Genomic DNA, 23730 nt, shown 5'->3' with positions numbered 1-23730 from the left:
CCCCTGGCCAGCCGGGGCGCTTGTTGGAGGGGAAAGGAACTGGTTGGAATAACGTGTTCCTTCCACGCGCTACGTCCATCCCGGGGAAAATCCCCCCTGTCAGGTGAAAAGAAACAACTTGGACTACTCATGCATTGAAGGAAGCATGAGGTCAGTCCGTTGTCTCCCCAGGCGCGGCAGAGGGAGGGCAGAGCCCAGGATTACATAGGCAATTGGCACTGGGTGAAAATGGGTTGCAAAATCGTGGGATAAAAAAAAAAAAAACATGTTAAACATGTTATTTTCAGTTGTGAGAGGAGCCTGTCATCACATTAATCCTGTGATATTTTATGAAAGCATGCAAAATATTTTATGTTAACTAAACCCTTCATGAATGTTAATCCATTTAGGGCTGACCTAAGTTTTCTGAAAAAAGTCAAATATTATTCAAAAATTACAAAAACAAATATGTTGCTACATAATGTATGTACTGTACTACACTAAAATGTGTTCCCGGCCTGAATTGGTGTTAAAGGAGAAGGACTCGAATAACCCCAGAGTTCAAATATTATTTTGGGTGGTCACGGCCTGAAAAGGGTTGAGAACTACTGCTTTAGCTGCTGTGTTCTTCCTTTTGTTGACTCAATTCTTGCTCCCACCCCTACTCAAAGTTTACCAGGAATGCAAACTTTATACTATACTGTTACCTTGTTGCTGGGGACACTATTATTATCTAGATCTATGGACGTCTATGTTATTGTTTATGTTTACTGTAGTGTGTTATTAGAGTTCGTATTATCTGCTGTAGCATTAATTGCCCAATTTATGATTAATAAACCTGACCTTGATTGATTTTTTTGTTTGTTGGACCCTACCATTTTTGGCAAACTTTTGCCAAAAATGCAATTGTTGTGAAGCTTGTTATAGCTTGTAGATCGGCTATTGTTGGCAAAGAGTTTTGAAGAGGGAAAATCATGGGGAAAATAGAGCAGACCAGCTCCATTGTGACGCAGGCGCAGCAGCATCTAGTTGACTATTTCCGTGTGCTTACATTTTAGGTTTCCTTTTCATTGGAAAAGGAAAGTAGAAAAGACGACTGAGAGACGAGTCGACTTATTTTATTTTTGTATTTCATGCCAAAGGTAGGACATTTTAAATATAGACTAGAAGGCTATATGATATGACTCGACGCAATTATTTGTTATATGACTGTCTATGAGTCTAACTGTTCATTTAAAACTTTGCTGATTTTCCGGCTGGACAGACTTATCAAGAGTTTCATCCGATCGTTTGTTTGCAGGTCTAGACAGTATAGGCAAGTGGTCTTCTTCTATTAAAATAGCCTAAATCTATCTGCGATGTCTTCAGCTTAATATCCCTCCCGATTGTTATAGGCAGGCTTTAGGCTACATTTGTTACGTTTCCCCTGTATTTGTGTATATTTATGTTACTTGTTTTCAAGTGACATTTTCTCATGCCAATACAAATAAAAGCTCCTATAGTCCTTTGAATTTCATTGTGATGTGCGGCCGCACGTTAACGTGCATGAGCGCCTAATGTGATCCAGTCGCGCAGGAGAAAAACAAGACAAAAAATCTGGTTTTGCGCGCAGCGCGCGTATTTTTATGAATGAATTGACCACAGCTCAGTGAGCTCACTCTCTCTCTCTCTCTCTCTCTCTCTCTCTCTCTCTCTCTCCGTGTCATTGGCGTAAATTGGCGAGAACAGACAGACAGTCTCACAGTCAGACAGACAGACTGGAGAGAGAGAGAGAGAGAGAGAGAGAGAGAGAGAGAGAGAGAGAGAGAGAGAGAGGTGAGCTTTTGACCATGTCCACGTTAATCATGAGAAAGCTTTAGGCCTATATGCTCAAGGGATGCCGTGTTGCACATGTAACAGTGTAGGCATTCAGGTGAAGATTTCACATCTGCAGGCTACACCTCTGTATAGGTCTACTGCGTAGTACTGCCCAAGTGCCCATGCAGTGCCCTGCCCTGTCACTATTCACTGGCCACCAGTAGGCCTACAAACAAGACAGCATCAGACGACTCATAGTGGCTTATATAACTGTATGAGAGTGGTGGAAAAAGTATCAGACAATGCTGTGTTTGATTGATTGATTGATTGATTGATTGATTGATTGATTGATTAGAAGTTTTCGCACGTAGGCCTATAGTTTAAAAATCTTTTTGAAAATAGCACAATATGTGTCGCAATGCGATGCGTTGTGAGCTTAAAATATGTTGAAAATATGTATATTGAGAATGTGATGCAGCCAGGGCTGAAGTGCTTAATGTATGTTTTTGTAATAATCAAAATCTACAAAGTAACTATTAGGCTTTCAAATAATTGTAGTGGAGTATGTATAATATTTGCCTCTGAGATGTCGTGGAATAGAAGTAAAAGTACTGAAAATTGGACATACGGTACTCAAGTAAAGTAAAAATACCTCATAATTGTACTTAAGTACAGCACTTGAGTAAATGTGCTTTTACTTTCCACCACTGCTGTATGAGGCTGCTGCTGAGAGCTCCAAGAAGCTCCAATGCAAGCCAGATGTTTGTTAGTGTTGGGGTACCCAGTACCCACCTGCTCTGCTCTTTAGCAATCTTATGTATAGATTTATGTGTAGGTAGGGTTGCCACCTTTCAGAAACTGAAATAAGGGACACCTCTTCCGGCCGCGCGGTGGCGTGCGTTCCGGGCGCGCGGCACTGCCGCGTGCCGGGAAGAAAATGCGTGTTTTAAAATCCAGAACCCCAGAAATACATAGAATTGTTATAACTAACACACAATATTGTGTAAGCTTTTTGCAGTTTGAAATCGGCAATTGTTTCCAAAATATGACAAATTAAATTGCATGAATATCCTACCTGACCTGGCGGAGACCCGTGCTCCATAGAGCATTTTTCTAGTTTATATATATTTTTTGCCAGGTCATTCAAGATTTGTGTTTCAAAAATAAAATGTTCAAATTCAAAGACATTTTGAAAATGTCAAGCTCACACCATATCACATTTCAACCAGTTGTATGCTTAAAATACCTCTCCTGTGTTATTTCCTTCTTGGGATCAATAGAGGTTTATCTCATCTCATGTCACCTTATTGTATCTTATCTTGAACTGGTAGAGGGGTTACTGGTGGCTGCTGGTTCCTCCCACCAACCTGACAGAGGCGCACACAGAGAGTTTGGTGCGCTCGTGCTTTTTGTGTATTTAAACGTCTCCTATTGAATTTACACTTCTCTTCTGTGAACTATTAGAGTGTTATTATTAAATAACGAAACACTCGAGCTTGTAGAGCAGCTCGCTTGTGGGGTAAATCCGCGGTGCTCACCGTAACGCAGTGTAAATGACTGCAGGCAGCGACTGCCGGCCGGGCTACTAGTGGATGGAGGACACAGACTGACAGACCGTGACCAGACACAGCCACCGCACCGAGCCACTGGATGTTTTATGTTTACGCACACAGGATGTCCTGCTTGCCTCCCACGAGTGCTGCCAGTTCATTATTGTTAAATTCAGTGTTTGAGTGACAGACCTTTATGGGGCATTTGGGAAATACGGAACAAACTGCGTTCCGTATTGGTTCAATACGGAACACAACATTTCATTCTCAAATACGGGACGAATCCGTATTTTACGGAACGGGTGGCAACCCTATGTGTAGGGCATCTGAGTCAGTAAATGACAACATTGCTGTCATAACTAACAGTATACATAGTTTTGTCAGGTTCTACTCTAGTCTGTGGAACCAATGGCACATTTGTCTGTATGTATTTTATTGTATTTATTGCAAATTAATGAGAAAAGTCACAGCTTGTCTCCGTGTGTGTACCATAGAGTATATATATATATAATAGAGAGCGGACCAGCCCCGCCCCCAGCTATCATTTCAATGCAAGTGCTCAGTGGCGTTTGGAAGCATGCGGAAGTAGCTGAATTCCAGTGCATTGTGGGTGAATCCAGGTGCATTCTGGGGGAAATTGGTCTCTACCTAGAGACCAAAATGTTTGACGCCGAGACGTAATGACGTCACGAACGACGTCGACGTCCATTGAACCCTAGACTCCAGCGGCGTGCTCTTATGCTCGTGCATGTATGTTTCACCCCGCCTGAAATTCAAACTTTGGCCAGTAGGGCAGCCACTTCAACGTTTACAAGCCGTTCTGGGGGCTTGGTGTGTACATATTTTTACAGCTACTTGGTTGGTTGACTTGGTTCCCTTGACACAAGACACATCACTGTGACATCACAGGTGATATCACAGGTGACATCACCTATGTAAAAGTCCATATATGGGTATTCCCCAGAATCCCTTTTATGCCCATATATGAAGATCCCTGATGTCATCAATATATCACTGGCCAAGACATGGCCCCAGGCATCAAACCCAGGCCCTAACTCTCCAAGGCTTTGCTTGGCTTTACTAATTAACATACGTTTTATGCCCATTATGGAGATCCCTGTCCCAATGTCATCAATATTAAGGACATATCTGGGAATGCCCATATTTGGTAATGCCCATATATGGGCATGTTTTTACATAACATTGTTGACTATCATGCAGGGGTCTCCATATATGGGTAACTGATCTGATATACATCACTGGTCAGATGGCCAAGAATTGGCGCGACCAGGACGAGGTTGCATGTTGCCCTGAGGCGTCTTACTACTAGTTTATTGTATTTTTTATTCACTCACTGCAATGCAATACAATATAATACTATAAAATGAAGTTTTACAATGCACACACATACTGTAGGTTCAAAGAAGAAAGTTTGGTAAAAGTCTTCACATTCTGGTTATGACAAACCATGATCAAAGTATTGTAAGTATACAATGACATACCTTTCTACACAAATTTGGCTATGGATTAATTAACACTCTTTAGAATTTGAACCGATTGTCAGTGTCCACAAATCGACAGAAAATGGGTCTTTATTTCATACTCAGGTAGATAGTGGCAGCATAAACTTCCATGAAGTCATGATATAGCAATAACAAATTAGAACTGGACCTGACATTCACTGTCTCATTTGTTTGTTTGTTTGTTTGTTGGTTCAATCAATCAATTAATCAATGCATCAATGAATCAATGAATCAATCAATCAATCAATCAATCAATCAATCGCATGAGATACAGACCAGGATACTGATTTAACCCTTTGAAGGTTGCACCAAGAAAGAAGCTGTCAAAAAAATATTTCTTTAGATTTTCTATTCCCTTTAGGCATTAATAACAACAATCAATTGTTTCTTTTACAATACACCCACCAGTTTTTAAACTATAAGCCTCTACCAAATGGTAGAGATGTACGTTAAGGGTGCATTTGATAGAAAAAACTTTAACTGATAGCTAGAACAATGAAACTTCTCCAGTTGATTACTTACATTAAAGAAACTTTATTTTTAAATATGCAAATTATGCATTATATGCGCAAAAATGCCTAATTGTCATGTATTTTGGGGACATATTATTGGATAATGTCAAATTCAAAAACATTTTTTTTCATTTTCTTGACATATTAGTGACAAAACAAATATCAGATGATGAACTTTAGATAATATGTTGAACTTTGATAATTAGGGTTGAATAGGTGAACAGGTGTACTGTGTATGTTGATTGGACACTACTCTTTTACCACTAACATACATCTCAACCGTTTGGTAGAGCATATTCTTTTTTCTTGTGCCAGATTTCCTCTGTGTCACATGACTTGGCTAATCTTTTCAAGAACAACCCCTACCTGCATGACCATACATCATAACCATACACATGATTTGTTTGAAGGGCCTTGTCCCTCGATGTTTAATGTTATTTATACTCAACCACAGATTTTCTGAAATACTGTAACTATAAATGTGAGAATGATTTGATGGCCTGCCTACTAATGTTTCTTTTCTTTTTTCTTTTCTTTTTTTAGGATTGAGGATTTTTAGCTAACATTTTCTTCTGACTTCTTTTCAAATCCTGAATCTTTATTCCAACACCATAACTAGTGATGGCAGACCACAAATCTTGTCTATTAGACATTTTTGATGATTTGGATGGTGCAGAATTCGAGAGATTCCAATGGCAACTGCGCAATGAGGGCAAAGTTAAAAAAGCCAAGCTTGACAATGCAAACAGGGAGCAAACAATAGATGCAATGGTAGGAATATACGATGACAATGAAGTTCTGGAAGTCACGAAAAGGATTCTGAAGAAGATCGATAAGAAAGATCTAGTGCTGAAACTCCCAAACACTGGGTCAGATTCAGGATCCAAAGGTAATTTAATTTAATATTTAAGTGTCATATCATATAGCTCACCAGATAGCTCACCCCAATTCACACTCACCCTAATCTTTTCTGCCATCCTCACGCCGACCGCTCGGTGGGGCGTTTTTTACTAAGGGAAAATACGTCTAGGGTTAGACATAGTTTTACTGAAGTTAATATTAGGAATAGGTTAGGAATAAGGTTTGGTTTAACTGTTTACAGAGGTTATGTTTAGGAATAACAGGTAGAGACCGTTATACCGTTCCGCCGGATAGACGCCAGAGGCGAATGTGAATTTGGGCTAATGATCTCATCTGGTATTCATCATATCATATCATATCATATCATATCATATCATATCATATCATATCATTGTTGTCGGGTGGAAACCTTGTATCTCCAAGTTTCAAATTTGTACGTTCTTTCGAAAAGTAAAGCCCTGCTTCATCATACAAGGCCCGTCTACAAGCACACAACGCCTCGTGGTGCGAGGCGTTGTGTGCTTGTAGATCGGCTGTTTTCACTTGTTCAAATCATTTTTAAAATGATAAATGCAAAACAAACTGTTTTGGACATACAAGGTTTCATTGGACAACAACGATATCATATATCATATCATTTCCCCCAGCTAACAGGGTCATAATCCAAAGTTTGCTTCTCAGAAGATAAAAATTATCTTATGAGATAAAGATCAAAATCATTAGGCCTATCAGTCCCTGTTGCATTTTTTTTAATCTATTGCAATTTGAACACTACTAGAGGTTTGGGCCTCTACGCAGCTCTCAGTAGCCTAGAATATAGCCTGTATACAAACCCCTCAGGTAGAGGGTGGCTTGTTATGGTTTGACCTGGTAGGTCACCCATGGGTTTCTCACTATGCTGGTGGGTTATAATAAGATATGGTAGGTATAATATTCATTTAGGTAAATGTCTATTTTTCATTAGCTTTTCATTTGTTAGTTATTTGTTGGCTCGCTCTCAGGGTTCTGAAACAGGCCATGCCAGGGGAGCTGGGGAGGGAGAGGGACAACAGCATGAAGAGGAGAGCGTTAATTATCTTGTGTGTTTGGTGCTTTATGGGAATATGAGTTGATCATGGCTTGTTATTAGATTAAATGGATTTAGTTAGAGCTATATGTATATGTTACAGTACGTTTGGGTAACTCAGTACGTTCATGGTAAGAGCGCTTGTTTTGTCGTTCACCACACACCAATCACCACCAGATGGCGACGACAGCCATTCACTAGTGAAGGCGCTGACGTCACTCGTTTGCGACTCTCTTTCTTTATTTACTAGCCCAGCTCGGCAGTGTTTTGCCATTAGCTTACTATGCCTTACTCTAACCCTAACCCTAACCTTAACCTCAGTAAAACTATGCCTAACCCTAACCCTAACCCTAACCTCCGTGGGGTGAGGCGCTATCATTCCTGCCGACGCTATGTTGTTGCGGCTCAAAGCGACCGCTTGTTCCGCCCCGTGCCGCACGACGAGTGCTCCGTTTCTCGATCGTACTGTTTCTCTATCAAACCGTGACATATACACTCACGATGGCTGGTTCTTCACTTGCGAAGATCATAGGAGGAGTTTAGAGTTGGGGAAAGCACTTTTAAGGGTGTGGTCACACCAAAATTAAATTCTGCCTATGCGGGTGGATTCTGCCAATACTTTTCAAAGGGAATGGAGAGTTTCTTTTTTTGTTTAGTTTTTCCTCTGAAATCCGCAAATGGCTCTGTTCCCATTGAAAAGCTTTGGCAGAATCCGCCGCATTGGCAGAATCAATGTTCGGTGTGTCCACACCCCAAGGGAACTTTGAGGTTATCAGAATATTAAAAGATAATTATAAATGTCAGAATTAGTTGAATTAGACTTATTGCACTGCTCTGCCAAGTTATGACCAAGGTCTTTGGAATAGCAAAATGACCACCTTGACCATGACCTTTCAAGGTCAAAATCACCCAAAATGGTCAAAACAATATCAGAAATGAATTCCACACATTACTAAGTAAGCCTTGCCGAGTCATGAGGCCCATAGGGCAGGAGCCTATCTCCTGATTCTGTAAAGTGAGGCAGCTTGATGTACAAGTACACCCCCTGAACATGACACTAGTACCGTATGTCACAGGGACTTACCCCAATCCAACTCAGCATCCTTGATGCTGAGTGCCAAACAGGAGGCACTAGGTCCCATTTAGTCTTTGGTATGACCCGACCGGGGTTCAAACCCCGACCTCCGAGTCTCAGGGCGGACACTCCACACATTACAATTAGGCCTAGTCAAAATATATATAATTTTGTCATAGCCAATAGCGGCCATATTTGATTTGGCCATTGTGCCATTCGTGGCACTAGGGACCCACTGACTCATTTCAAGTGAGAAAACACCAAATTGTGGGTGTACAGGCCAGGCACTGGATTAAGGAGTGTCCCTGACACATACAATACTACATATTTTGCCATTCTAAGCAATTTTCTGATTTAATTTCAGATCAAATGTAATCTAATCCAATCTAACAAAACCTGATTGTACCTCTAAACACATAATAACTGTACCCTCCAACCCCACCCCACCCCACACCTCCATGTTGTCTTGAAGGTCCTGGTCCAGCTAAGCGGAAATCAAGCTATGAACTAGCAAAGGTAAATACGTTTTTCTGTCTTGATAGAATGGCTAACACAATAATAAACAGCAGATCTTTTTATTATTTTATGTTGTTGCTGTATTTTGTGGCTGTAGTAGTTCTGTTTATGTCACTAATGTTCATAAACTTGTGGCAAAGGAACCAGCAGCAAAGAAACCAGAATTGAAGAAACCTGTAGGCTGCAAGAACCGCAAGAAAGCGACTGAGCATGACATAAAGCAGCCCACATCTACCAACAAAGCCCCAGCAAAGGAGAAAGCCCAGCCCAAGGAAGCGAAACCAAGGAAGGCGATCTCCAAAATAATAATTCAATGGTTCAACATGTTGGCCTATATTAAAATAATTATAATTAATAATAATAATTTGAAGGTTAAAATTAAGAAGAAGCAAGCTAAATGATTGTTTGGTTGACACCATTGTACGCGCATGTGTAATGAGTTTATGGGAAGAGTAGTTCCTTCACTCATTCTTGAACCTTTGCCTTTCTGCATTTTCCAATTCTTTTCATGAATTAGATGTGTTATTATAATAACACATCGGGTCGCTGGTTGGCTTATAGGTTTAAACTCTTTATATTGTAATATATACAAGTGTAAGGATTTTAAGATTTTCCTTATGGAGTAAAAAAAAGAGAAATGATCTTTCAGTACCACAGCCAAAAAGTGGGCGGTCACTGATGAGATTTTAATCCAAGGTCAAGTGACACTATAACCAAGTTGACAATGTCTAACATTGCTAGCTATAAGTAATAACATTCAGTGATAAAGGATATCATCTTATGAATTGTATGGGCCCCTGAATCGAATCACATTTTCATCATATTGTAGTAAAATGTTTGATATAAATAAATATAAAATCATTATCTGAAGAATCAATATGGTATTGTTTGAAGTGGGTGATTTACACCCCTAGAAGTAACCCTGACCCCCATTTATTTCAGTAGTTTAGTTGTTTTGTGTAGTTTAATCTTTTCTTTTTAGTAAAGCATGCAAGCTTCATGTATTTATCTATAGTTGAAGTTAAGTATATGAGGTTTAATTTAGTTAAACATGATCTTTAATGCATACCAGAATTTTTATTATAGATATCTTTATGGTTTTGTTTTTCAGAGTGGTTTTGAAAAAGGTGTCCAAGAAAGCCACAAAGGAGCCCACATCTACAGGTACCAACAAATCCCAACCAAAGAAGAAAGCCCAGCCCAAGGAAGCGAAACCAAGGAAGGCGATCTCCAAAAAGAAGTAAACATCTTAACAGTACTTTTTACTCCTCTCTCAACTGTACCTCTGTTTAATAGTGTGTAAATCTATAGCTAGATGGATGATGTCTGTCAGAATGTTAACCTTTCGCTGAAGCACACTTCCATTTAATGAAGGGTTAACCACATGTTTTTTCCTGTTTGAGATGTGTTTCCCACAAGAAAACACATTGATGTCCTAATGGTTGTATAAACTAGCAAACAACATAATAAAACACAATAATTAAATGGTTCACAAGTTGGACTATATTCAAATAAAAGAATGCTAAATATGAGGCCTCTTGTAAAACAATGTTACAGTATGCTTCTGTAAAGGTAAAATGTTTTATTTGTATTCACAATATCATGGGGAAATAGTTTACTATCCATAATCTGTCTCGATCTGGTGGTATGGAGGTGATTACCCAAATGCAGAACTTAACTTCAAAGTAATTGCAGGAAACCAAGAAGACTTTACTGACTTAAAATAAGGTTAACACAAGCACACACAGAAATCATACACAACAGATCAACACATACTGAAACCCAGAGCAGCAGACAGCAATACAATGAACCAGTACAGAGAGCAATCACAGATAGGGTTATACTGTACCTGCATAAGTACCATGCATAGTAGTACACAAGGACCGCAGGAATACACAAGAAACGGAGGGGGAGAGTCATTTAATCCGGTTGCTCCGTAGCTCTGTACATAATTGGGCTTGCAAAGCTGGTGTCATACTGGGATGCCCCTCCCCCGGCAGCCATTTTGAGAGGGTCGGGGGATATATACTAGCTATAGTAGCAGGGCTTGACATTACCTTTTTGAGGCACAGTGTCATCTGGACAAGTACATTTCCCATTCACTTGTCCAGGCACAAAAGTCACTGGTCAATTTGCCATTTCAGTCTTTTCTATTATTTTTTTCCTCTTTTCTTTTTGACAAATAAATAAGACCCTCTTGGCCTCCTCCACTCCACAGTCCATAGTCTGCATACAGCACAAAGCTGCTAGGAGCGTCACAGAAAAAGTGAAACCAAAAGCCACAGCTATAGTAGCAGGGCTTGACATTAACTTTTTGAGGCAGAGTGTCCTCTGGACAAGTACATTTCCCTTTCACTTGTCCAGCCACAAAAGTCACTTTGTTAATTTGCCATTTCACATTCTTTTTTATTTTATTTCTTTGGACAAATAAATAAGACCCCCTTGGCCCCCTCCACTCAACAGTCCATAGTCTATACAGCACAAAGCTGCTAGGAGCGTCACAGAAAAAGTGAACCCAAAAGCCACAAGTACATTTAAAAATGTTCCTTAGAGCTAGTACGCTGCATGCATGCATTGAGGCTCAACTTTATTTTTTATTTGTTTTTTTTGCACTGCAGAAAGGCTCATAGACATTAGGCTTGTCCTGTTGTCCGGGACAACTATTACATCCTTATGAACAAGTTAATTAAAAATGTACTTAAAAATGTACTTGACCCTGGGTGAAAAATGGGTTACAAAATCGTGGAATAAAGATTTAAGGAAAAATAATTAAATATACTTGTGGCTTTTGGTTTCACTTTTTCTGTGATGCTCCTAGCAGCTTTGTGCTGTATGCAGACTATGGACTGTGGAGTGGAGGGGGCCAAGGAGGTCTTATTTATTTGTCAAAAAAAGGGGGAACAAAAATAATAAAAAAGACTGAAATGGCAAATTGACCAGTGACTTTTGTGCCTGGACAAGTGAATGGGAAATGTACTGTCCAGATGACACTGTGCCTCAAAAAGTTAATGTCAAGCCCTGCTACTATAGCTAGTATATATATCCCCCGACCCTCTCAAAATGGCTGCCAGGGGAGGGGCATCCCAGTATGACACCAGCTTTGCAAGCCCAATTGACTCTGTCCGTAACCTTACGGACAGCACTCAACCCGACGGATCAAAACCGATAAAGAAGTACGTACGCTTGAACTACCCGTGGTGAACTTTTGTCAACCGTGGCAGTAGTTAGGAAAATTACTTATGACAGCGGTTCTTAAACTATGTGTCCCAACAAGAAATATAATTTAGCAAGAAACGTGAAAAAAGGAACATCATTGCAATCACTGACGAGGACATCTGGACTCCTCACAGTCACAGCCTGAAACGGCTTTATTGGCATGAGAAAACATACACACAAACGCGCGCACACACACTCACACCGCCTGTCCTCCAACAGCAAGAGGGGTGCAGTGTGTTTTGTTATAATTACTCAGTCCGGGTGGTTAATCTCAATCTGTACCTCGGTCCCTCGCGGAGTTGCATTTAAACGATATACGCGATAACGTTGCCGTTGCCGACAGCAAACATCACGTCGGTCGTCGGGTCAAGAAATTCTGTCATTCTACATTGGCTATTTTGGCTAAAAAAACACCTCCATGTGGCACGCGGCCCAAACGGGAGCAGAATTGGAGCGGAGAGCGGGTCGGCACATAAATAACGGAGAGAGCAACTATGCATGTCGACGCAATTACCGTACGTACTGTCACCCCCAAACTTACACAAAATCAACCATACGTAACTATAAATGGCCCTTGTCTCTGGCCAACTAGGCAGTCATTAGGAAACAGCTCATACAGTAGCTGTGAAAACGACGAGCTCAGATTGTCAATCAGTTACTCACAGGAAGGGAGGGGGCGAGCAGAGAGTGGGAGAACAGGAAAGGGCCAGACTAAGACTAAATCATACAATTTAGTCTTAGTCTGGTTTAGACTTCTGAAATTGTTTTAGTCTAGTCGACTAAATATCAGTCGATATCATGTCTTTTAGCCTTAGTATGATGGACAAATATTAATATCCAGTCAGGGTGAAGTTGACAATTGAAGATTGCAGCAACAGAGTAACAGCATTCACAGCATCAGAGGAGCAGGCCTCCTGGCCTCTTCAACAGGCCCGGACTTACCATTGGGCAAGGGTGGGCACGTGGGCACGTGCCCGGGGGCCGCGGGGAATAAATAAATAAATAAATAAATAAATACATACATACATACATATGAAATGTTTATTTATGTCCACATAAGCAGAAGTACAAGAATTCCTCGTACAAAGGACATAAACAATATCAGTGCAGTCAGATAATCAAGGAAAACTGCCAGTTACAAAGTGCAGGTAGGGCAGAACATTGTTACACACAATACTGTTGGCATAGATGTCAAGCACAGCAGACAACAATCATGGGTAAAGATAACAACGCCTCCTCCAAATGGAGCGACTTCCTATAATAGCTGATACAGAGCAGTACCTTGCTAATTGTTTGGCTCTCCTTTTGGGGAGGCCGGCCATTTGAAGGCCCCTTACAACCAGCTTGTGCACATGCCCTAGGCTCCCAAAGATAAAAACCAAGAGTTTACATCTGTAGCCTAGCTGAGCGATGGTCTGCTCTAGCTGATGATATTTTAACACTTTGGTTAAGAAAGCTTCCTCTAAGCTGTAGTCAAAGGTACAGCCGACCTCGAGAATAAACACCTCCCTATGGGTTTCATTAACAACAATGACATCAGGGGTGTTAGCTGAAATGTTAGAGAACGCAGAATCATCATTACAAAGGCTAAACATGCTCGGCTTCACAGTAGAATGCTTATATAGCATAATAGAGGACCTGAAGATGGATGAGATATCTTTTGATATCAAATCCACTATTCTGTCATGCCTACTTATGTAGAGTCCCCTGTATACATGGCACCCATTTAAGATGTGGGACATGGTTTCAGCTATTTGTTCGTGACCATGATGTATACAGTAAGGAGCATGATTGCCTGGAAACCAGATGGAGAGGTTAAGTTTAGATGGTAAAACCTGCAACCTCGCTTTCAGAGTAAAGACAACACATACATACAAACAGTACATACATACATACATACATACATACATACATACATATACATACATACATACATACATACATACATACATACATAAATAAAATATATATATAAACACATTTTAAATTTTAAAGTATTGCAATCCAAATAAAGTGATATTTGTATTTAGTTACTGTACATTTTGTTTTATTATGGTAATAACATTGAGAGCTTCTGCTCTGCTGGCCAACCAACCCATAGCATGTAAAATGTGTACTGACCCAGACAGACAGACAGACAGACAGACAGACAGACAGACAGACAGACAGACAGACAGACGGAGACAAGCTGCGACATTTCTCATGGTAAAACACCCACCCCCACTCGACCATGATTGGAGGAAGGACCCACTCTATCCTTATTGAAGAAAAACCTGTCTCCTCCACCAAAACTGTACTGTTTGTTTTTCTCCTCACAAGACTCAAGTCCAAATATGGACCAAACACTCTATAGTAACTAGTACTATAGAGTGTTATATGACTGTATTTTGTTATTATTTGAATTAAATGACTTGCCCTACCTTTAAGTTTAGGCATGGCTTTATGTATTTATATAGTTGAAGTTAAGTAGATGAGGTTTAATTTAAACATGATCTTTAAATCATATCAGCATTTGTATTATTAATATCTTTGTATGTTTTGTTTTTTAGAATGGATTTGAAAACTGTAACGGAGGGCCCTATAGGGCCACATAAAAAACTACAGCCTTCAAAGGCCAAACAGTTGTCGGAATCTACACTCCTGAAAATCAAGAACATCAAAAGTGAAAAACTCCCAGGGGGTTACGTTTCACTACAGGGCCAAATAACATCGGTAAGTCTAATTAGTGGTGTGTGTGTGTGTGTGTGTGTGTGTGTGTGTGTGTGTGTGTGTGTGTGTGTGTGTGTGTGTGTGTGGCTGAAATCTACAGAGACAAAGATGCTGTCCTGGGTTATCTATAATTTTGAACATGAAATTAAATGTTACAAATATCTTTAAAAAGGTTCAAAATTGTCATACTTCCTATTTTATTTTAAAATAACTTTCAGATGGATTTCCGGATGATTCATCCCAAGAAGAAGGATGAGGATCCTTATCCCCTGCGAAAACTGAAATTACGTGAGGTATAATTTGGTCTTGATACTAGTGTTTAACTAGCCATAATGCTATCAGCTCTTTGAATATCTGCATGTCAAAGCTTATAAATTAATAGGTTAGTAAAATATTTTATTTATAAGAATGCACTTGGAGTGCAGAACTCCACCAATGCCTAAATACAGTATTTCCCAGGTTGCTCATTAAAGGTTTGTCATCACGAAAAGCAATAGGATTTTACCACGTGTGACACTGGAGCATTAATTTCCATACCAAATTTTATGGCAATATTGCCCTTGTATTTTGAGATAGTCAGCTGTGTGCACACATAGACATCAAAGGGGGCTTGAGCCCCTGCCCTTTTATCCGTCTGTAAATAGTGTCTTCTCCAGACAATGAATGCATTTTTTGCTATGGTGAAAGAAATGCAAACCTGAAGGCAGCATTCAAGATAATTGCCATGTCCAAACACTCCTGAACTTGAATGCAGCATGTTGGAAGAAGTGCCCTTTCTGTGTAGAAATGCTGTTACGCCATATCTCCAGTATTCACTTGATTATGCTTAGTTCAGTGTGGTATCAATTACCGAAAATAGCTGACCTCCAAGCTTAAACATGTTGTAGCACGACGCTTTGTGAGCTTGGACTTGGAAGTCTGCTATTTTCGATGTTTTCACCATTTTAGAAATTTCAGCCCAGCCTCTCTAACATTCTCTGCACGTCCCGACAGTCAGATAGATAGACATACAGAACACTATAACAGTGTGGCCAACATTTAAAGATGTATGTTTCTCCTTTTTAAGTTTGTTTGTTTTTGCAGGATGGGGTAGAAATGGATGGATCGATTGCATTGTGGAGAGAGGCCGCCAAGAAACCTTTAGCTGAGGGGATGGATGTAAAAATATCCCATCTCAGAGCGGAACTCACAACACCTTATGGACTGACATTTAATTCCACCACCACCACCAACGTTGAAGTTGAGGTAAATAATATATAGGCGTACAGTCAGTACATTATACACATTTTATATGAGATACTTCAATGGTTTCCAGTGGAAATAAGCTTAGTCTTTTCATGGATCTCCTTTTAGTAGACCTTGTACCAGTGAACTGTACCGTCATGAAACTGTACCTTTTCCTATGCAAACTTCTAATAAAGTCTTCAATCAATCAATCAATCAATCAATCAATCAATCAATCAATACATTATTACACATTATTTCTATTGGCCCATTATTATAGGGCCAATCAGTGATAAACATAAATAATGGGTAACCTCAACACCAAATATTAAGAAATGGCAATGGAGACACATTTAATTCTCTTGGTGATTGACTCAGCTCTTGAAAGAACAGATAATAGATTAATAAACTTGAGATCAGCTATTTGTATACTGTATTAATTTGCTGTATTTAACTCTCCGTGGTAGCATTGTTTCGTTAGTTAATTTACATTGAAGACAATAATTGAACACAAAACGTTAGGGCGGAAAGATGACCGCTAGTTCACAGCCATGCTGGTTATCTGAGGTTGTGAACAAACTTATTCCCAGGGTCTCCAAGCAGAGGGAGTTTTCTTAATAGCCTCTGGATTGTTTATTTATTTATTTCAGGCTCCGAGGGGACCCAAAAAGAAAGATCCCAATCTACCCAAAAAACCTCTGTAAGACATGCATAGTACACAAGACACAAACACATGCCGGTACACTGTTTAAAAAGCATACTATCTACTACAGTAAGTAAGTTCTGGATCATTTAGGGGGTTTGAGAGAGCATGCCGGCAGACCTGCAAGGAGGGAGTTGCAGTAGTAAAGCCTGGAGGTTAAAGGAGTTGTTCACCCTGGAGGTTAAAGGAGTTGTTCACCCTGGAGGTTAAAGGAGTTGTTCACCCCCAAAATCACTTTTTTCTATTGATTACTCACCCCATGGAGTTCAACATATATATATATATATATATATATATATATATATACACACAGTATATACAGTATATATATATATATATATATATATATATATATATATATATATATATATATATATATATATATATATATATTATTTTTTTGTATTTGACGCATTCCTAAGACAGTAATTTAATAACAATAAATGTACCCCATTGATTCCGGAAAATATACCCCCATTGATTCCGGACCCAAGTGCATTTGGGTCCCCATCCGGAATCAATGGGGGTACATTTATTGTAATCATTTTTTTCGTCTTAGGAATGCGTCAAATACAAAAAAAAATCCATGAAGTCTCAATGGGGTGAGTAATCAATAGAAAAAAAGTGATTTTGGGCGTGAACTGCTCCTTTAAAGAGGTGGTGCCATAGTTTTGTACTTTTTCTGGTTTTCATGTATCTAGGAGGTTGACAGTATTTCATTAGACCCCCTGGTGTGGTTGTTATGAGCAATTATGTATTCCCATATTTGGGGTTTTTTCCTCGAGGCTGCCACCTTGTGGGCCGATCCAAAGACACAGATAGAGTGACATCATATAATCATCCCCTCCCCTTTTACCATTCACCCAACACTGTGGGTGTGGCTAACTTCAGCCGGATCACCACCCACCTGACCAACCAGGCATACTTTATTTTTTTTATTTTTTATCAGCATAAGAATGATAGGAGAGCTTGTGAGCAAGAGAAAAGGAGGGTACGGGAAGATAAGCTACCGTCAGCTCGCATGAAAAAATCATCCTGATGGTGGCGCTAAATGGGACAGATCCGACATGACTGTAGACATACTGTGTACCACTTTGCGTGATTTTATGGCAAAATCTGTAGGAGCAGTGTCCAAAAATGGGTTTGAAAAAATCGGCCTGATGGTGGCGCTAAATGGGACAGATCCATGTTGATGACATGAGTCTAGACATACTGTGTACCGATTTGCCTGACTTTCGGGCAAAATCTGTTGGAGCCAAAAATGTGTTTTGCAAGAATCAGCCTCATGGTGGCGCTAGAAGAGGGCCATGTGATAAATGGTTGTGGTTTGGCAGCCAAGGAGTGTGTGTGCAAAGTTTGGCATAGATAGGGGCAACGGTGGTGGAGATATGAGTAGGGCAAAAGTGTGGCGTGATGGACAGACTGACGGACGGACGGACGGACCGACAGACAGACTGACACCCATTGGTGGTTTTGATAGTAACTGCAACAACAACAACAACTCATTCAAGAGTTTTGGAAAAGACAACAGTTAGTGATACTGATCTGTAGGTCTGGATGTTGAGGGGGGCCAAGATTTGGTTTCTTGTTACTCTGGCTGACTTGGAGTCAGACAGGATGCAGCCTGATGTTATCGTTGTGTTGATAATTCATCCTTGACGATCAATGTGGCCCATACAGCAGGAGCCTATCTCCTGTTTCTGTAGTGTGAGGCGGCTTGATGTACAAATACATCCCCCAGCCATGATATACTATGTAAGTACACTCTGTGGATAATACGCTAGTATGTCGCAGGGACCTCCATTCCAAATAACCCTTGATGCTGAGTGCCAAGTGGCATTGGGTCCCATTATTATAGTCTTTGGCATGACCTTTATTGATCCCACGAGGGAAATTCACTTGGCAAAAGTAGCATACTGTAGCAGCTTAAAATACACTTTACAGGACAGGAATAGTACTGTAGTTACAGCAGGGTAAAATAGATCACAATCAAAAGAAATGCCATCATTAATGAACTAAATATACATAATTTAAACACCCTCAACAGTGCATACTTAACGCAAGACCAAAAGAGTACACACAGTTAACATGTCAGATAGTGTCCTTACTGTAATGAACTGTTGTTACTTCCGAGCCAATCTGCTAGCCATCCTCAAAGAAAAGGTCCTTTGAATGGGAGCCCAGTTAGTCTGTTCTCGAGAGACTACTTCCGAGCTAAATAGTCTATTGAACGAGCAAAGCAACCATCGATTGACTTATAATTGACTAATAATTGATCATAGTGGTAATAATGGGAGTAGATGACCCAACACCCAAACAACCTCTGTAATCATACATGTATATCAAACACAACCAAACAACTAGAAGTAACATTTTACTAACCTGTCTCTTTGTCTGTGTGATGTGTTTGAGTGTTGTAATGTTTTGTGTGTTTTGTGTACATTATGTTTTGTGTGTAATGGGTTGTATTTTTTGTGTGTGTAATGTCTTGCATGTGCAGGTCTGCATACATGTTGTTCAGCTCTGAGCGTCATCGCAGTGTGAAGCAGCAGAACCCAGCTCTGTCTTTTGAAGACTGTTCCAAGAAAGTGGGAGAGATGTGGAGATCCCTGACCGAATCTGAAAAACAACCATATGAGAAGAAATATAACATGGTATTTATGCAGTCACTGATTTAGTACATCTCTATTGCTGCAGAACAGTTTAACAGTAGGTAGAGCAGGGCAAGTGTGCTGTAAATATTGTACATGAGGTTTACCATGGGTCAAAAGAGGATTAAGACGGGAGAAATTGGGAAAATATAGAGGTTTAAAGGTAAATAGAAAATGTGCGTAGAGAAAATTGATGCTTTGCATGAACGTTGTATTGTGGACTAATTAGAGTTTAAACTGACTGAATTCCAAATGAATGTTTGTATCTGAAAGCATAGCTCTTACTATGATTAAAGTGTCTGACCAGACCGTGGGCATTAAATTACAATGGTAAAATTACACGAGGGTAACAAAAAGGAAATCAACCGGATCGTAATGATGATGTTTAGCTAGACAGTTTAAATACAATTTGGGAAATTTACGAGGCTCCTCCCAATGAATTATGTAAACCATTTACATTGTCACACTTTTTCTGATTGTTGTTAGGACGTTGACCCTGTCTAAAATTCAGCTTATTGTTCACTTGTTGCGACTCTATATATGGACTAAAGTGTTAGTATTTTCTGGGAGTACAACTGATAGTTAGGTGTGTTTGTTTTTAACTTGACTGACGTTTGTTTGAAGGTCCTTCAACACTAGATCTTTTTGACTATGACTTCTGACCTCTCCACAACCGTTGAGCATACTATCGGTTGACAATATACTGTACACCAAATTGATTTTGTTTGTGTGGACAACTGTTTACATGTGAGAAAATGTAATGAACATGAAAATGTAAGTTAGTGCTGTGCTATTCTATTCGGAATTCTGTTTATGCGTTTGCAACAGTGTGTTGAAATCCTCCACTTAGTGGATGAAAAAAATAAAAAAAATAAATAAAGGGAACTTCTGGATATGGGTTAATATTTTCGGATTTTAAAACGATGAAAGACATTTTCTTTTGGGGATATTTGCATAGAATTAGGTCGTTTAGTATGTCTTGAAATGAATGTGGCTCCTGATGAACTGTGTTGATTGACGTGTGACACGTGCAATACGGTGAATTGTGAGTTGAGTAGCACAGCAAAAAGGAAAATTGCCTACAATAACTAAAGTTGGACGTGTACTGTAGTTTGACTTACCTATTAGGACATTGAATTTGTCAAAACACCTGAGTAGCATGTAACTGTCGCTGACTATGAGAGATGTTTTAGTGACTGTTTATGGATTAAGTGCAGGCACACAACTATGATCTGTATGTGATGAAGTGATAACAGTCTTCAAGGTGTACTGATTAGACTCCAGTCTAATAATTGTGCTGACATTTAAAATAATGCACTTTTGAGTTTTGATTTAAGGACATGGCAAGTTGGTCAGCTCAAATAATGGTAATGAAACCTATCTTGATAACACATTCAATTAGTGTAAAAATATTATGGATTATTAGGATATGAGGATCAGTTATTAGCAAGAATAGAATATTACAAAGGCCTAAGACATGTTGATAGTCTAGTCATTTATGACCTGCAGTATGTCCTACGTATCAAATCCCCAGATGATTTGATTCAATAGGATTATGCACCGTACATATATATACGCATACTAGCAGATGGACTGTTTGTGACTTTGTAATGGATTTGAAAAGAAGGCCAATATTGAGTTTTTCTTTCCAGCAATGCAGGTAGTGTGAGAGGAGAGTTACATAGTTGACAACGTATGGTTCAAGATTTATGATTGAGTGATTGTTCTGTCTCGTGATTTTGACTTATTCCTTCGATATCTATTGAGAGATACAGTTTAATATGACCTCACATAATTGATAGCGGTTTAAGGTGTTAGGCAATTCATTGATACAACTCCAGAATGGGTTACATGACAATATTTTTGGGAAACTATTGACCTAGAGGTGAAGGTTGACTCAGGGCAAAATTTGAGTGAATCAAGTATTGACATTATTACGTTAGTGTTTACTCAGGTTAGGATATAGTTTACCAGAGTATTTTACATTCTGCTTTTCTTGAGTAGTATGACATGAAGATGTTACACAGATAACTTGTTCCATAATGGCAAATACTGGTTGGATAATTTGATAATGTTTCTAAAATTACTAGTGTTGGTTCAGCATCTGCTGTTTCTAGGGAATTCTTTGTTGAGAGAGACATCCTCCCTTTTGAGCGCTAGTGGTGAATGGCTTGGATTCACTTGTGCTCGGTTGTCCCCTCTTGATCTCTGACCCCCGTCTTGTGGGCTGTGTAGGGAAGCCCTTATGTCATAGTGATTGGATTGTTCTGACTATTAAGGGTCATTTGAGTGTTTCTTTAACACCCATATAAAGGTTTATGCCCTTATCATTAAATATGGTACATCTTTTATTTTATGGTTGTCCACTGTAGTGCTGACTGAGTATTGTCAAGGCAGAGGTACATGAATTTGGTATATAGTGACCCGTAGGAGGCCTCATAGACATTTGACAGAGGTATATGGCGAAGGAGTACATTTCTCCCATCACTTAACGTTTGTGACACTGTGCCTGGTGAATACGATTGAGGAGGTCTGGTGTTTTGTGCACACTTAAAAGCAAGATAGAAAATACAACAGAAGATCACATAATAAATAACTAAAACCAAACCACATGTAAATTTCCATTCACACAGAGATACCTGTAGATAGATAGATAGATAGATAGATAGATAGATAGATAGATAGATAGAAAGATAGAAAGATAGATAGATAGATAGAGATTTGACATCATCAGTTCAGGTGATACATACTGTAGATACGCACATTTCATTTACGTGTGTCTCTCTCTCTGTGTGTGTGTGTGTGTGTGTGTGTGTGTGTGTGTGTGTGTGTGTGTGTGTGTGTGTGTGTGTGTGTGTGTGTGTGTGTGTGTGTGTGTGTCTAGGACATGGTGGCATATCGTTGCTCTCAGAATCCTGGTTCCTCTGCTCAGGGAGGTGATGAGGAGGTACAGTATATATTGATGATGACAACAATTGTATTTTTTATTAAAGAATTCTTACAGAGCGCATTACATCCAGAGAGATGTCAAGACCAAATACTCACTTTATATTCCTCTTATGCATTCACAAACAGACGCTAGGTTCTTGGTTTACTACACTGGCACTACACTGTCTCTCTGCATGTGATGTGTGTGATTACCTCACCCTGGATAAGAGCGACTGCTAAATGCCATCTTATTTCTTTATTTTATCATTATTTGTGTTTATTTAAAATACATGGATTGATTTTATTTCCCCTGTTCTCTGTTTTTAGGGAACTAACACACTAACTCTTCCAGCCGACGAGAGACTGTCTTCTGTGAGGAGCAACTTCATTGACAGTGTTTCTCTTCCCAATCTCAACTATCTCGTGGAAAAGCTTTTTACAGAGGATGTGTTAACTGATGCTGAGCGGGAGATGGCTGCTGGGATGCAGGCGAAAAAAGAAAAGGCACGTTGTGTCATCGATACAGTGAGACACAAAGGACCTGATGCAAGTTCAAGCATGATATCGATTCTCTGTGAAATGGACACGGTACTCTCTAAACATCTTGGGTTGATGTAGAACTGTACTGATGTACTTAAAATACCTTCAGTATCCAGGCAACTTACTGATTTTTTTCTGCATTATTTAACCTTTATCTTTTTTATGACATGATCATTCAGATCACCGTCAAAGTAAATGAACAATGACAGGTGCAATGCTTTGCTCAAGGACACATCAACAGCACGACTATTTGTTGCATGGACAGAAGACAGAGTACAGCATCTTTCATTGGGCCTGATATACAAGATACTACACCACTAAGATTGGTTTTAGTGCTCCTTTTAGTTGGAACGAGTTACAAGGCATTTTAAAATTAGAATCCTTGATTTCATTGGGACGATTCAAAAATCTGCTCACAAACCTAATTGTTTTTGATTGTCATTGTTTTAATTAAGTTGTCTGTTTTATTGTTTTTGTACTGTTCTTTGCTTATGGTTTTGTATAACATAACTTGTTTTGCTGCAGTTCTTACTTTTACTATTATTGTTGTTGCTTGTTCTTATTGTAATCTCGGCATTCTTGAAAATGAGGGCCTGCCCTCAATGTATTCCCGAGAAATAAATAAAGGTTGAATGAATGAAAAGATACCCATGTACCTGTCAAACTACTTCCAAAACATCCACAATCACAACACCAGAGGCAGCTCTACTAATCAAGTTCAACCCTGATTCGGCACAAGAGTCAAATTCATTCTCCTGCCATGCCAAAACTATGTGGAATGCCCTACCCTACCAATGGCATTAAAGGAGTGCAAATCCCTACCCTCCTTTAAAACCGCTCTGAACTGAACTGTACTGTCCTTTGCATTTCCTATGCAAAC

The 23730-nt window shown here is 39.5% G+C and overlaps 1 protein-coding gene across 1 annotated transcript; it reads left to right on the top strand.

Moving 5' to 3' along the window:
- The first annotated feature begins 1065 nt into the window (after positions 1-1065).
- On the top strand, positions 1066-23505 carry LOC308284403 (uncharacterized protein). The gene is made up of 11 exons (XM_080725007.1): positions 1066-1121; positions 5905-6250; positions 8836-8879; positions 9020-10119; positions 14645-14807; positions 15023-15097; positions 15888-16049; positions 16679-16728; positions 19232-19385; positions 22267-22329; positions 22638-23505. Exons 4-11 carry the CDS (start codon positions 9941-9943, stop codon positions 22926-22928), a joined length of 1137 nt encoding a protein of 378 aa, XP_080581133.1. The 5' UTR covers positions 1066-1121; positions 5905-6250; positions 8836-8879; positions 9020-9940; the 3' UTR covers positions 22929-23505.
- Positions 23506-23730: the final 225 nt, after the last annotated feature.

The sequence above is a fragment of the Nannobrachium achirus genome, assembly GCF_963921795.1.
Source record: "Nannobrachium achirus genome assembly, chromosome: 4".
Classification (NCBI taxonomy): Eukaryota; Metazoa; Chordata; class Actinopteri; order Myctophiformes; family Myctophidae; genus Nannobrachium; species Nannobrachium achirus.
Note: the sequence above shows the minus strand (reverse complement) of the source record. Positions and strands in the feature narration are given on the sequence as shown.